Here is a 12,690-nt window from a genome sequence, read left to right on the forward strand (position 1 = left end):
CGGGACCGGAACACGTTGGATGTCAGGCAAACTCAGCAATCTTTTTCTTTTACTTCTGGAGTGAACTGCTGCCTTCTCATCCTCGACATTATTCCTCATGGGACTTACTACAGGATGGAACCCGTGTCAGCGCTGGTGCTCCCTACTTTAATGTTCCGGTACAGCGAGTACGAGGAGGAGGGCACGCTGTAAAAACAAGGAACTGTATGTAGTAAAAGGCAACTTGTAAAAAAACAAAACCAACTACATTGTTACAGTTAGGAGCAAAACCATTAGCTCCTATCTATACAGGTGCCTGTATTTAACACACTGCAGTAATTACACGACTTGGTACTTTGTTATCCCCCTGTGCAGTACACAGTCTTTCTCTACAGAACGGCGGTAGGACATGCATACTCAACCATAGCCCTCACCTCTCAGCGGGACTGTCTGGCTCAATGAACCGTAACAGAGGAGGGGATGAGAGTGTCTCTGTGGCAAAGATCCCCCCCTGCAGCTGAAGCCCAAATCCATTCAGGGGGTCTCCACGCAGGACAATCTCTGCATTCTCCGTGTGTATGATCTGCCCCCCGGGACCCACAGTGCTGGAAGCCAAGGACACTAGAACAAGAGAAGAAGTGACTGTAGGGACACAGTGGGTGACATATGGCATTGGTCCCTATATGACATAGAATTCCCAAACATTTTACCCATCACTGGCCTTGGTCTGTCTCGCTGGTTTGTAGCATTGATCCCAGATTCCAATCATTACTTTTCCATGAAGATGACACATTTTGGTTCAGAACCCTCCCAAATCTCACAGATTTAGGTAACTGGGAGGTGGACATCCAAGCAACACTTCTTTTTATTTACACCTCAACTTCTTTTAATAGAAAAAGGGAATTTACTTTAGAAAAACCTTCCCTTCAATTATTGCAAAAAAAACATTGCATCGATATTTGAAATAAGTCTGCGACACACAGTACCGCTACTTTCTAATCCACTGCAACCGCTAACTGCAGCCCTGGGTAGCATTGCTAGCCGCTTTGGCACTAAATGGGCAAGAGCCAATATACATCAGCCTATGAAGAATGCACAGGGGACCCCCGCACCCCCCTTACAGGAGCTCTTGTGGTCCTTCCTCCGCTGTCGCCGCCGGGCCATGGTGGCGCGCGGGCTCATCTGATGGGCAGAACGGGGGAGGGTGTTGGAATTCTGGCAGCTGAACCCTGGGGTTCCCGCAGAGGACGACGACGAGAAGTTGGCTGCGACCAGGGCTGAAAATAAAACCGGAGGGGCAAGAAACCCCCCCCCCCCAAAAAGGATGTGAACATACAGTACAGGGACAAAAAGGGAGCGTGCGACTATATGAACCAGTCATTTCCCTACTTGAAGCAGGAACACCCTGCGCTCATTTAACAGAAGAAACAAAAAGAAATCGGACCGTCCCGCTGCCTTGTGCTTTTATTTTGTGCGCTATAGTGGAGGTATTTAATGAGGTTTACCATATGAAATTCTGTTTGCCTTATGTAAAAATTCACTGGGTATTTAAAATGGCTACTGTCCATCACCCACCGCGTCATTCAATATACCGATATTATATATTAATATATATATACACACACACACACACACACACACACACAGTGGTCGACAAATCACCAAAAAATCTACTCGCCGAACAAAAAAAAAATCTACTCGCCACCTAGTACCACACGTGTGCTGCTTGCGCCAATAGGAGCTCGCCACGATGTTAAATCCACTCGCCCGGGGCGTGCAAATGTATAGGTTTGTCGAACACTAATATATATATATATATATATATATATATATATATTTTTTTTTTTTTAATTAATAAATATATATTATATTAATAAAAAATCCGGGATGTTCCCCCCTTACCCCCCCCCCCTTTGTCTGTACAATTTGCCAGTAAATTCAGACAGGAACAGGTAAACTACCAGAATTCGAAACGTTTTCTCCCCCTGCAGTTGTCCATTTTTTTTGTTTTTTACTTCAATTCACTGCATTTCTACACAAACATGCACTTTTTGATCTGATTCACCAACACAAAGCATTTCCTGCTCCCCGTGTGTCAGGGATTCATGTTACTGCTCCACACCTAATAGGATATTGATGCATTATAATTAGTTACTGGCATCCTCCAGGCTTCCCTACACTTTATACAGAACGTATACAGCCATAGATCACCATACAAAGACATGAAAGTGCTCACACCTATAATATATTCATGAGTTTGTCTCCTGGATCAGCGCATTCATCAGCATGTTAAACCTGCAGGTAATAGTCGGGAGTAAACCTCTTATCCAGATCTAAAGCCGTACTGTACATGCTGCACAGTATATTGGGACCGCAGTGTCTGTGGGGGAACTTGGAGAGGGGCAGGCTATAAAATGAGCAAAAAAGTATTTCGCTCAGTAGATGCATGGAACCATCGCCCAGCAGAGGGACTAAGGGATTGAAAAACAGTTGTTGGGATGTACACGTGATGGCTAAAGAGAATAGTGGTACTCAGCAACACAAACCTAAACTACTCCCTTTGGTAAAGGAAAACGGATGTATTTTGCAGACTATTCTAGAATCCTTAATAAAAAAGTATTTTTTTTTTTTTAACCCATTTTACCCAGTGAGCTTCTCTCGTATATTTAAACACCACAACCAAGCACAGCTAAGGTTTCTTAACCTTTAGTTATACAAACTTATAGTGCATTACTTGGTAGCTCTACTGGCAGTGAAGAGATGAATGAGGAGTCGGTCTGGAGTGAAGGTACTGGCCGCAAACTATTACACATGGCTGGGAATTACATACACTTGCAGTAGTCCTGGTTAGAGGGCGAGTTCCAGGTGGGCGTCTTGCAGTGACCTTGGTGCTGTGTGTGACCGTAGTTGACACAGGGGTCCCAGCAGTGATGGTGATCGCTCTTTTGCACCTTAACTGAGACACAAAGCGATTCATTATTTTTGTTTTTTTTAGCGCAGTTCTTGGAAAAGTTTCCCCATAACATTAAGTCAACATTTGAAAACCTTCTGAAGGGAATTTCCAAACAATTGTGATTAGTGCGACAGATAAAACGGAGACGTTTGTATGAGCACACAATCACGCCCAAGCCTCTATACACAGCGTACCTCTTAGTCCGGTGACAGATGTTTTGCAGAATAACTGCTAGTGTATTTTTAAATCTCTATCATTGTACATAAAGTGGTGCCCTCCAGTAGCTACCTATTGTGTAATAACCTGGCAGTGAAAGAGTTATCAGCCGGAGACAGAGGATAAAGCATCATTCAAAAACAGGTGCTGCGAGCGACAATGTTACACTGCTCCATCCTCGTACTGGCAGATAACCAATACCATCCTTCATGGATGAGATGGTCTGTTCATCCAGAGTGACCTCTGCAAAGCCCGACCTTCACCTGTCACAGATCCTGTTCCTACAGATACTCGTACTCTGACCCTGAGGCTTTTGAGCCACCAGTTAATGCGAGAGGCACACAGACGAGGCCCGGTCACTCACCAGACTCAGGGGGTCTCAGCGGGAGTCTGCTGTGATGGGCGGGCAGGATTTCCAGCTTCACATTCTCCATGGTGCTGGCTAGGAGCTGTGTGGCTTCTAGCATGGAGCAGTGCTCCGTGCTGGTGCCATCAATGGAGAGGATGTGATCTCCCGGGCGCAGAGCCCCAGACCTGCAGGGAGATGTTTAATAGTCGTAGCAGAAGAAGCATCTGCACATGTCCAGCCCTTTTGTGCCCAGATACACACCTTTCCACCACACTGGCAGGCTTGACCTTGTCGATGACAATGACCTGCTTGTTCCGCTGAGTCCCTGTGCTCAGAGAGATGCCCAGCGTGGAGCCCGGCGTTTTGGCAATTTCCACGAGTAGAGGTCCTGATGCGTTGGTCACAGTGTCTGAGAGGAGAGAGAAAGATGGAACACTAACGGACAGATATGGGGTACCCCGGACAGCTCCCAGAGAGGTCATTAGTGGGACCTGCACGCCACAATGCGTTTCAGCACTACACGCTTGTAATCTAGTCGCAAGACGCATGGCGCAGCAAACTGCAGCAGCAAATACAATGCTCAGACATCAGGGGCCAATCAGTTTTTAGTTTAAGTGACCAAAATGTTTTTACACAATCTTTATTTCCCAAAACCAACTTAATTGGGAAAGTAATCAGGATGAAAGCGGTACAACATTAGAGAGTTGCATAGTAATGCCAACTTTTCTGTCCGAGAACTTTTCCATCGTGGAGTTTAAATGTTGACTCCAAGTAAATTCACTGGTGTGTATTGAATTGCTCTTAGATTGTAAGCTCTTCGGGGCAGGGATTTCCTTTCCCATTGTCTGATTTTTGCTGCACTTATTGTATTTTTAAAATTCCTTGTACTGTACTTTGCGAGTTGCTGAGTACACTTTTGGCGCTATATAAATAAAGACATACAATACAATTGCAAGCTACAGAGCTGCTGTTTATTGGATGCTTCGATACAAAAACACATTCATTTGGCAGAATACTAAAGTATGTGTATTCTTAATAGGAGACACATACAGTAGGCAACAAAGTTGCTGCAATTCTGCATTATAGATAATCCAGACTCACCATGGGAACAAACAAAACACCTTGAGCCCAATTTAGAGTTAAAGATTCTGGCTTCCAAGCCAATTGTGGCTCATTTTAACCATGAGCTGTGATAAGCCAGTTCAGCACTGAAGGAGTTACGAAAACATCAGCAGAGAGCAAGCTAAATCAGGTCCAATCAATTACTTTCCTGGGCCTGCATCAGATTAAGTGGCTGTGCCTTCCAGTTTGTTAAACGATTCCTATCAAGATCCATCAGAACATTCCCTTCTGCGCGAGATGATCGACCTGCCAAAGTCAACCCAGCACCGAGGAGAAACTGCACCAACAGCAGCTCCAGATAAGCCCCATCAATAGCGGGGCAGCAAAGGAATTCATGATAAGGTGGGCAAAGCATTAGAAAGTTTCCGTGGGAAGCCGCCATACTTCAAGCGAGAGCAGGAAAAAGGAGTCTGCAGACAGGGACAGGCCGCCCAGCAACATCTTACAGAACAGCCCTCACCTTGATAAACGTTTCATGTGGCAAGAGAAACGGCAGATTTTTGGCTAATAAATTATCTTGCTTAAGGCTGCTCTTACACTGCCAGCGACGCGACCGATGACGTCACCCATCGCCGTCGCGATAGTTATAATTTAAGTTTAGGCGACGTCGCTGTCTACAAGGCCAGTGACATCAGAAAGGGGAGGGCAGAGGGACGGAGAAGCTCTCTGATTGGTCACATGTGGAGACCATCTCTCCAAAAAAAAAAATCAAACAGTGACTACCAGAATTTTGGTAGCGCTGTCGCTCCGTCGCGTGCACTATAAGCGCAGATGACGGCGACAATGCATTTGTTTTGACGTGACGTCGCATTGGTGTCACTGTAAGCGCAGCCTACGGCCCCTTGTGCCCTCGTATTCGTTATTCCTTCCACAACATTGGGAACATTAAACATCAAGTTACAATAACCACGGTGGAGCTACAGAGGCCTTCAATGCATAAAGTTGGGGCGTATTTTAGGCACGCAAGGGCTTTCTCAAGAGCTAAATAAGACACAAAAAAGGTAGAAGTGACGCCCGAAACAGCTTACTTTGTTAAAAAGAGCGCAAGCGTTCAGGATAACACGTTAAAAGTCATCAGTTCTACCTTAATTTTGTTTCATCTATCCCAGGGGTGCAACTCCAGTCCTTAAGACCCCCCCCCCCAACCAGGTCAGATTTGAAGAATATCCCTGCTTCAGCACAGGTGGCTCAGAATATCCCTGCTTCAGCACAGGTGGCTCAGAATATCCCTGCTTCAGCACAGGTGGCTCAGAGGCTCAGTCAAAGACTGGGAGATCTTTAAAATCTGACCTGTTTGGGGGTGGGAGGGTGGTCTTGAGCACCCCTCGTCTATTCTACGGGCTAACATGGTGCTAACCATTCTCCATTTGAACTAAATAAAAAGTCATTTGTTTAAGATGAAGAGTACTTGGGCACAAGACATCAGCGCCTCTTCAGAAGCTGAAGTGATATTTTTCCTGTTATAATATAAAGATGTAAACTCAGCTCTGTGTTTTTTTAATATTCATCTGTAAAACTCAAATAAACCAACAATAATAAAAATAATAAAAAAATTAAAAAAAGGGAAGATTGATACCTATACAATTGTGTCTTTGTTGTTCAAAGACAGAACGACAACACAAAGCATGGCCTTCTCCCCGTGTGTCAGGGATTCATGTTTCTGCTCCACACTTAATAGGATATTGATGCATGATAATTAGTTACTGGCATCCTCCAGGCTTCCCTACACTTTATACAGAATTTACAGTCATACATCACCATACAAAGACATGAACGTGCTCACACCTATAATATATTCATGAGTTTGTCTGCTCGAACAGGGCATTCATCAGCATGTCCAGGTGATGGTCAGGAGGGGAACTGAACCCACAGGTTTATGTATTTACCACGATACCAATTACACCAAAATTCTTAACACTACAGACGTGTCACATTGCTCAGGAAGACCCCGCTTCAGACTGGACGGTACAGGTGTTACTATGCACCACAGTACGATGCTACAGCAGAACCGGTCAGTGATCAATAGGTGCAATAGGAGGAGTTATAGATCAGAAGGAGTTAGAGTTATGGGACACACTAAGAGGACCTATATGAGAGGGTTATGGATAAGTACAAGTATAACACACACACACACACACACACACACACACACTGGGGTAAATAGAAACAGCACATCGTAGGTAAGTGAATCAAAACAAGTGTATTGCATACAAAAATACACCGTTTCGGTCCTTAAAGCGGGACTTTCATCCGGGTGGTGTACACGTGTAGCCCCTCCCCCTTCAGGACTACTAGTTCTATAAGGGGTTAATGGCCTTAATGGGTTAACTGGGTGGGCTCACTCCGGTATTGCCCCTCCCATGTGACCTGTGATGTCACCATAGGGAGAATACAGGGTATATATAGCTCCAGCTTATGTTTTAGAAGCAGGTTCTTCAGAGTTCTTACTGGGGGGTCCTCACTGCGAGTCCTGTAAATAGGTTTTTGTGTCTACAGCCAAGAGTATTAAGGAGTGTCCTGTCACCATTTGTGATTTTCAATTAGGAACATGTCCTTTAAGTAAGTGCCAGTAGTAAGGGCTCACCACTGATAGGGATGCAGCATGCTCTTGATAGTTCTCGGCATAGTAACTACGGAGAATATATGGACTGGCCCAACCAGAAGGTTCCTTGTGCATTCCGGAGCGAATAGGTATGGAGGAAGTATACAATGCATAATAGCCGGGTGCTAGTCCAGGAGCCCGAAGTGTATACCTGAAAGGCCCATTCGACAAGTGGGGGGGGGGGGGGGGGGAGGGAGGGGAGCATTACTAACCCCATGCAAGAGACTGCCAATTTATCCTTTACTGTGGGCAACAAGTTAAGTACCTGCCCAGCGTAGGAGTCAGAGCTACCCGGGGGATGAGGTATCGAAATATAGGGTTTACCACAAGTACCTAGTATGTTAGTACAGTACCTGTGAAGCATTATGGACAGCTGTCAAATAAAGCACCTTTTGTTTTATAAAAGTTCCTGGCACCCATCTTTTTCCTATCTGCTCATTCACGCCCAGCCTGCACCTGCCCAGCACCGTGCACCTACCCAGCCCGAGAGGCTGAGCACTGCCATTGTTAATCTGATGTGACCTCCGAAAGAGCCGGGTAATGATGCTTACATACATTAAAAAATTTATTTTTTATTATTATTTTTTTTTTTTTTTTAAACGCCATTTATGGGCTTTAATATTCACATTAACTAGGGTAGTAAGGGAGTGACGTTATTTACACAAACTCTCCAGGCAGTTAATAGCTGTGGTCTGACGTGTGTCTCTCTGATCTGCAACGACCCTCATTGCTCACAGCAGCAGATTAAAGGGGCTCTTTATTACCCGGCGGAGACTTCTCACTCACCCATGAGACATACATCATATTCTATCTGGAAGACTGCCTCCTGGCTGCACTGCCGGAGGATGATCAGAGCGTCTGCGTGCGTCGCATTGTGAAGGGACAGCCCATCCACACACAGCAGCCGGTCCCCAATCTTCAGGGTCCCTTCCCTGCAAGAGGAGAACAGGACACCAAGATGAGCTCAACTTCACAAGAACAGGAGGGCAACCAATCTCAGGCTTATAACAGTGTGGTCCGAAGATATATTAAGCACTGACGCTATCCATAACAAGGCGACTTGAAAAAAAATACTGCAAGTGCTTTATCCCTGGTCTGCTGGAGGGGTCTGGGATCCACGCATTACTTCTCAGTGCAATGCAGGCCCCCTGGCTGCATAGAGATTAAAACTAATGCAGGGGAATCAGTTTCCATCCAGCCTGGAATGCCAGTGTTTAACATTAAACACATTAAAATGACAAACGCCTTAAATCACCCAGGATAGCTGTCAGTATGCTCCCCCTTTGATCAGCCCCATCGGCTCCTAGCTCTGTGTCACCGTTCTGGCACTTGCAGGTTTTAGCTGTAAATACTCTTCACTGATTTATTTCAAGAAGTTAAGCGGATGAAAGACAGTTTGCATCGTGCATGAACTCTGCAGACCCCCTACACACAGAGCTGGGGGGACCAGTGTGTGCAGGATCTGGAAACTGCCTGGTAAAGAGGCCTGTCCCCCCCCCCCCCCCCCCCCAACTAGTTCATGAATGACATCATCGCGCAGTATATATGGAATAAATTAATCGCTCTGCAGCTCATACACTTTTTCCAGAACGGTCGGCTTTGGAATTAAATCGACAGGAAGTATTGTGCGATATAGGTCCCGCATAATATGCATGGATTAAGCACCCGTGGGAGTGGATTTATGGAAGCCACAAAGCGTGCGCACCTGTCTTCACCCTGTCATTCTCTCTACTTTATTTTACCCCTTAATACCGGCAGTATATGTGGCAAAGCTGGCACTACAAGGACAGTATGCAGATGTAGCACTTCTCTTGCCGCGTATGGTATACGTACGGTGCAGGCTCCTGTGAACGGTTCAGTTGAGCACATACAGGGCTGAAATTTTTATTATTTACCTATCTGCTGGACCTCCTGGCCTCACATACGTTATAACCAGCGGCCTGGACTTGTGCCAATCCTCGTGTGCCCCCCCTGCAAAATAACAGGACAGGGTTATTCACGCCTCATCGGAGTCCGCCTGTCTCCCAACCCAGGCGCGCTACTTAAAAAAGAAAATACTTTAACCCTTTCTTTGAAGCTGCAACACATCGCACTGAACATCCCCCTGACCGTGAAGAAGTTTTTGGCGAATGCCCCCTTTACACAATTGAGTGCTCAAACCCATCCTTTCCACCATGAACAAAGATCTACAGAGAAGCCATGACTGGGAATTCCAGTAATGCACTCTTAACCCTTTCATATCCTACAACACATTGGGGTTAAGGCCATTTTTACCAAGCAGCACAACTCCACATGGCACCTCATAACCCGTTCAGGTGTATGGGCTGTAAGGCACCTTACACAATAATACCATGTAGTAAAGTCTGGAGTGAAATATCAATCTCCGTAGTTTCCTTGTACTCAACTACTCTGCAACGTTACACCCACTGGCTGTTAATCAACAAAGCAGACCCCTGGAGTGGAGGAGACTCGGGACAGTACTCACCCCTCATCACAAAACCAAAGCTGTTGCCCTCTTTGCACAGGGAGATCTCGATGGTCTTTGGGATGATGCCAGAGTCGTTATCGGGGGCTGCAGGAGGAATATAAAGTCACAGACCTGCATGGATGAACTCCCAAGACACCTGTGACAAAGTAACACTCGGCGTTCAACTTCAGTTGAACTGGATTTAAAAATAAAATAGTGGTACTGTAAAACATTTCAGAAAGGTTTGAAACAGTGGGGCAATAAAACCCTTTTTTTTTTTAACAAAAGAAGATTGATGCTATATTAGAGATAGGGGGAAGGTTTGTGGGTTTTGAATAAGCAAGGTTTGTGGGTTTTGAATAAGCAAAAATTGTGTCAGAGAATCACTCAACCTCCGATTGTATGATTATTATTATATTATTAGTATTATTATATGAGCACTTTGAGTGATTAGATAAAAAAATCTTTTTAAAATGTGCAAACCTTTGAACAAATATACTCGCAAATATGTCACACTAACATTCTGCTTAATTTGTGTTTTTTACCCATCATTAACAAAAAAATTCAAAAACAAAAAAAAAGTGAAAGTGCCAACCCTTAATATTTATACATTAAAAACAGAACTTGGTATTTTGCAACGGCAACAAGACGCGAGATCGGAGCGTTATGGAAACCGCTAGAAACCCCATCTATACCCACAAACAGAAAACAGAATTTGGTTTGTATGCCAGGTGGAGAAATTAACGCGTTTGGTTAATGACTGGCGCTAAATTCCAAAAAGTCTGGATGCCTCGGCTGACGCAGACGGATATCCCAGGGATAAGCATCCCCACCCTCATGCTTTGATGGTAGGGAAATGCGTTCTCCCTTAAAATGGACGGATGGGAGAAAGATGGTCTGGCAGCAGATACAGGAAGACCTAGTAAGAGGGAGCTGGTCCCGCGCAGGAGGCCCCACACTGGATGGTTGGGTGAGAGTGGCGACACTTCATTAAATATATTATTGAGGAAAAATAAGGATGAGTCCCCTATCCTCCCATACCCTCCTTTAACCCTTTTAATTTATTTTGACGGACGTTGTTGTGTTAACTGGACAAGAAGCTTCTGGCTGACAGGTCATTACTACATGTTAACAACATCCTTTTGTCAACTGTGTATTCTCTTCTTTTTGTTTGCAGTTTTCAAAACTAAAAAAAAGTAAGTTACAGGGAAAAAACAAAAAAACACAGAACTTGGGCGGGTTTATAAAAGACACCCCATATTTAACAATGTAAGTGTAACGGTTGGGGTACAAATCAAGACGCAGTGGTAGTCTGAGCCCCCCAGTACCTCCACACGGACCATGGAACGGAGGTGTGATGAAGTTCTACCTTTCTGTTGCAGTCTCTGGGGCACTTACTGGCCGGGGGCAGCTCATACTCCACTTCCAGCACCACCCGCTCCCCCACATTCTTCAGCAGGCTGATGATTTCCTCGTGACGCAGTTTGGTCAGATTGATGCCGTTCACGGACTTGATGTAATCCCCGATGTTCAGCTGGTCGCTCCTGGCAAGGCAAAGCACTGCATGTAAAAATGTGTCTTCAGAGCACCAACCGCGTACACAGCACTCGGGGGAGGGGAGATCCAAAGAGCTTACAACCCGACTTGTACGCTATATGCCAAGGGTGGCCAACTCCTGTCCAAAAGGGCCACCAACAGGTCAGGTTTTCAGGATACCCCTGCTTCAGCAAAGGTGGCTCGGTCATAATGGTGGCCCTTGAGGACTGGAGTTGGCAACCCCTGCTATGTATGCGGACACAGTGCAGCCAGTGAGACTCCGGTATTATAGAGGCCGTAGTGCCGTGTGTGGTTACACCGGATGTCGGCTCACCTTGTTGCCAGTCCCCCTGGCCTTAGGTTGGACACTCTAGGTTTGCCATCCTTGTCTGTCCCCCCAGAAATGGTCAGTCCCAGAGTGCTCCCCTCTTTCTTAATCAGCTCCACGATGGTAACACCCCGAAATTCTTCTGCAAATAGAGACAACCGGCATTAATAATGTGCAGAGCGTGCTCAATGTATGAGAAAATAAAGCCATGTACCCCTGAACACCATCCAAAATATTGTAAGTATACCTTAATTTATATTAGTGCCCACAGTGTACTCGGCACTTTACAAAGGAGGCCGTAGACAGAGAATAAGTGCAACAAACAAGATCAGATAATAGGAAAGGAAATCCCTGTCCCGGAGAGCTTACAATCTAAGCGGTATACTGGGAGACAGAGACAGCACGTGAGGGAATAAGTGCAGTAGATCGCAGTGCTTGGCGGGAGTGACTGGGTGTGGGACAGTAGCCGTGAGTCTGCACTAGTGAAGCGCTTTATGTACAGTAAGAGGCGAGTATTAAAAGGTGAGAAATCTAACAAGAAATATAGTCAGAATCCAGGACTTGACATTTAAAAAATATATATATTTTTGAAGAGAGAACAAAATAAAACAGCAAAGTTGTTTTAAGAGAACAATCTGGAACCAGCGCCGAACCTGCGATTGTGAGTGGAGCATTAGAAAGGGTTTAGCACAACATGCCCTGTATTTCCTTACAGGTCACAGACTTGTGACTTCACCCCAGCACCAGATTACTGCAGGCAGTCTTGGCATTGATAGGGTTAAACTGGTTCTGCTCTGATACCTTACAGGCAGCAGGGCTCTTTGCCCTATCCAATCCATCTTGCTGCTGCTTACATAATCAGCTGCCCTGCCTCCTCACACCTTGCACGTGGAGAGAGATACGAGTCCAGATGGCTCCGTGCCGGGATATTAATGCTCCCTCACTGTGGGTTTAATTTCAGTCCTGACAAGAATTTAAATTGTAGTTATGGGGCCTGCTGCTCCCAGGGAACGTGTGGCTTCAGGATTTCCTGCAGGCGCTGACAAAATACAGAAGGTGCTCAATGCAAAGCAAATCATTCCCAGAATGGAGCCTGATATATAGATAAGACTCCAGATATCCCGCTAACGTCAGTGAA

The 12,690-nt window shown here is 45.5% G+C and overlaps 1 protein-coding gene across 8 annotated transcripts in view; it reads right to left on the bottom strand.

The window, feature by feature from the left end:
* The window catches only part of GRIP2 (glutamate receptor interacting protein 2), a 175,567-nt gene that overhangs the window by 17,182 nt on the left and 145,695 nt on the right, over positions 1-12,690 (bottom strand). For all 8 annotated transcript variants that reach the window (XM_075574626.1, XM_075574627.1, XM_075574628.1 and 5 more), the window contains 10 exons: positions 11,559-11,694; positions 11,087-11,232; positions 9,707-9,793; positions 9,117-9,192; positions 8,008-8,153; positions 3,759-3,906; positions 3,513-3,682; positions 2,810-2,935; positions 1,101-1,256; positions 414-600 (listed from right to left, as the gene is read on the bottom strand). In XM_075574626.1, coding sequence (XP_075430741.1) covers positions 414-600; positions 1,101-1,256; positions 2,810-2,935; positions 3,513-3,682; positions 3,759-3,906; positions 8,008-8,153; positions 9,117-9,192; positions 9,707-9,793; positions 11,087-11,232; positions 11,559-11,694 — 1,378 coding nt within the window. The remainder of the gene's footprint in view (positions 1-413; positions 601-1,100; positions 1,257-2,809; positions 2,936-3,512; positions 3,683-3,758; positions 3,907-8,007; positions 8,154-9,116; positions 9,193-9,706; positions 9,794-11,086; positions 11,233-11,558; positions 11,695-12,690) is intronic.

Source organism: Ascaphus truei, chromosome 17, assembly GCF_040206685.1.
Source record: "Ascaphus truei isolate aAscTru1 chromosome 17, aAscTru1.hap1, whole genome shotgun sequence".
Classification (NCBI taxonomy): domain Eukaryota; kingdom Metazoa; phylum Chordata; class Amphibia; order Anura; family Ascaphidae; genus Ascaphus; species Ascaphus truei.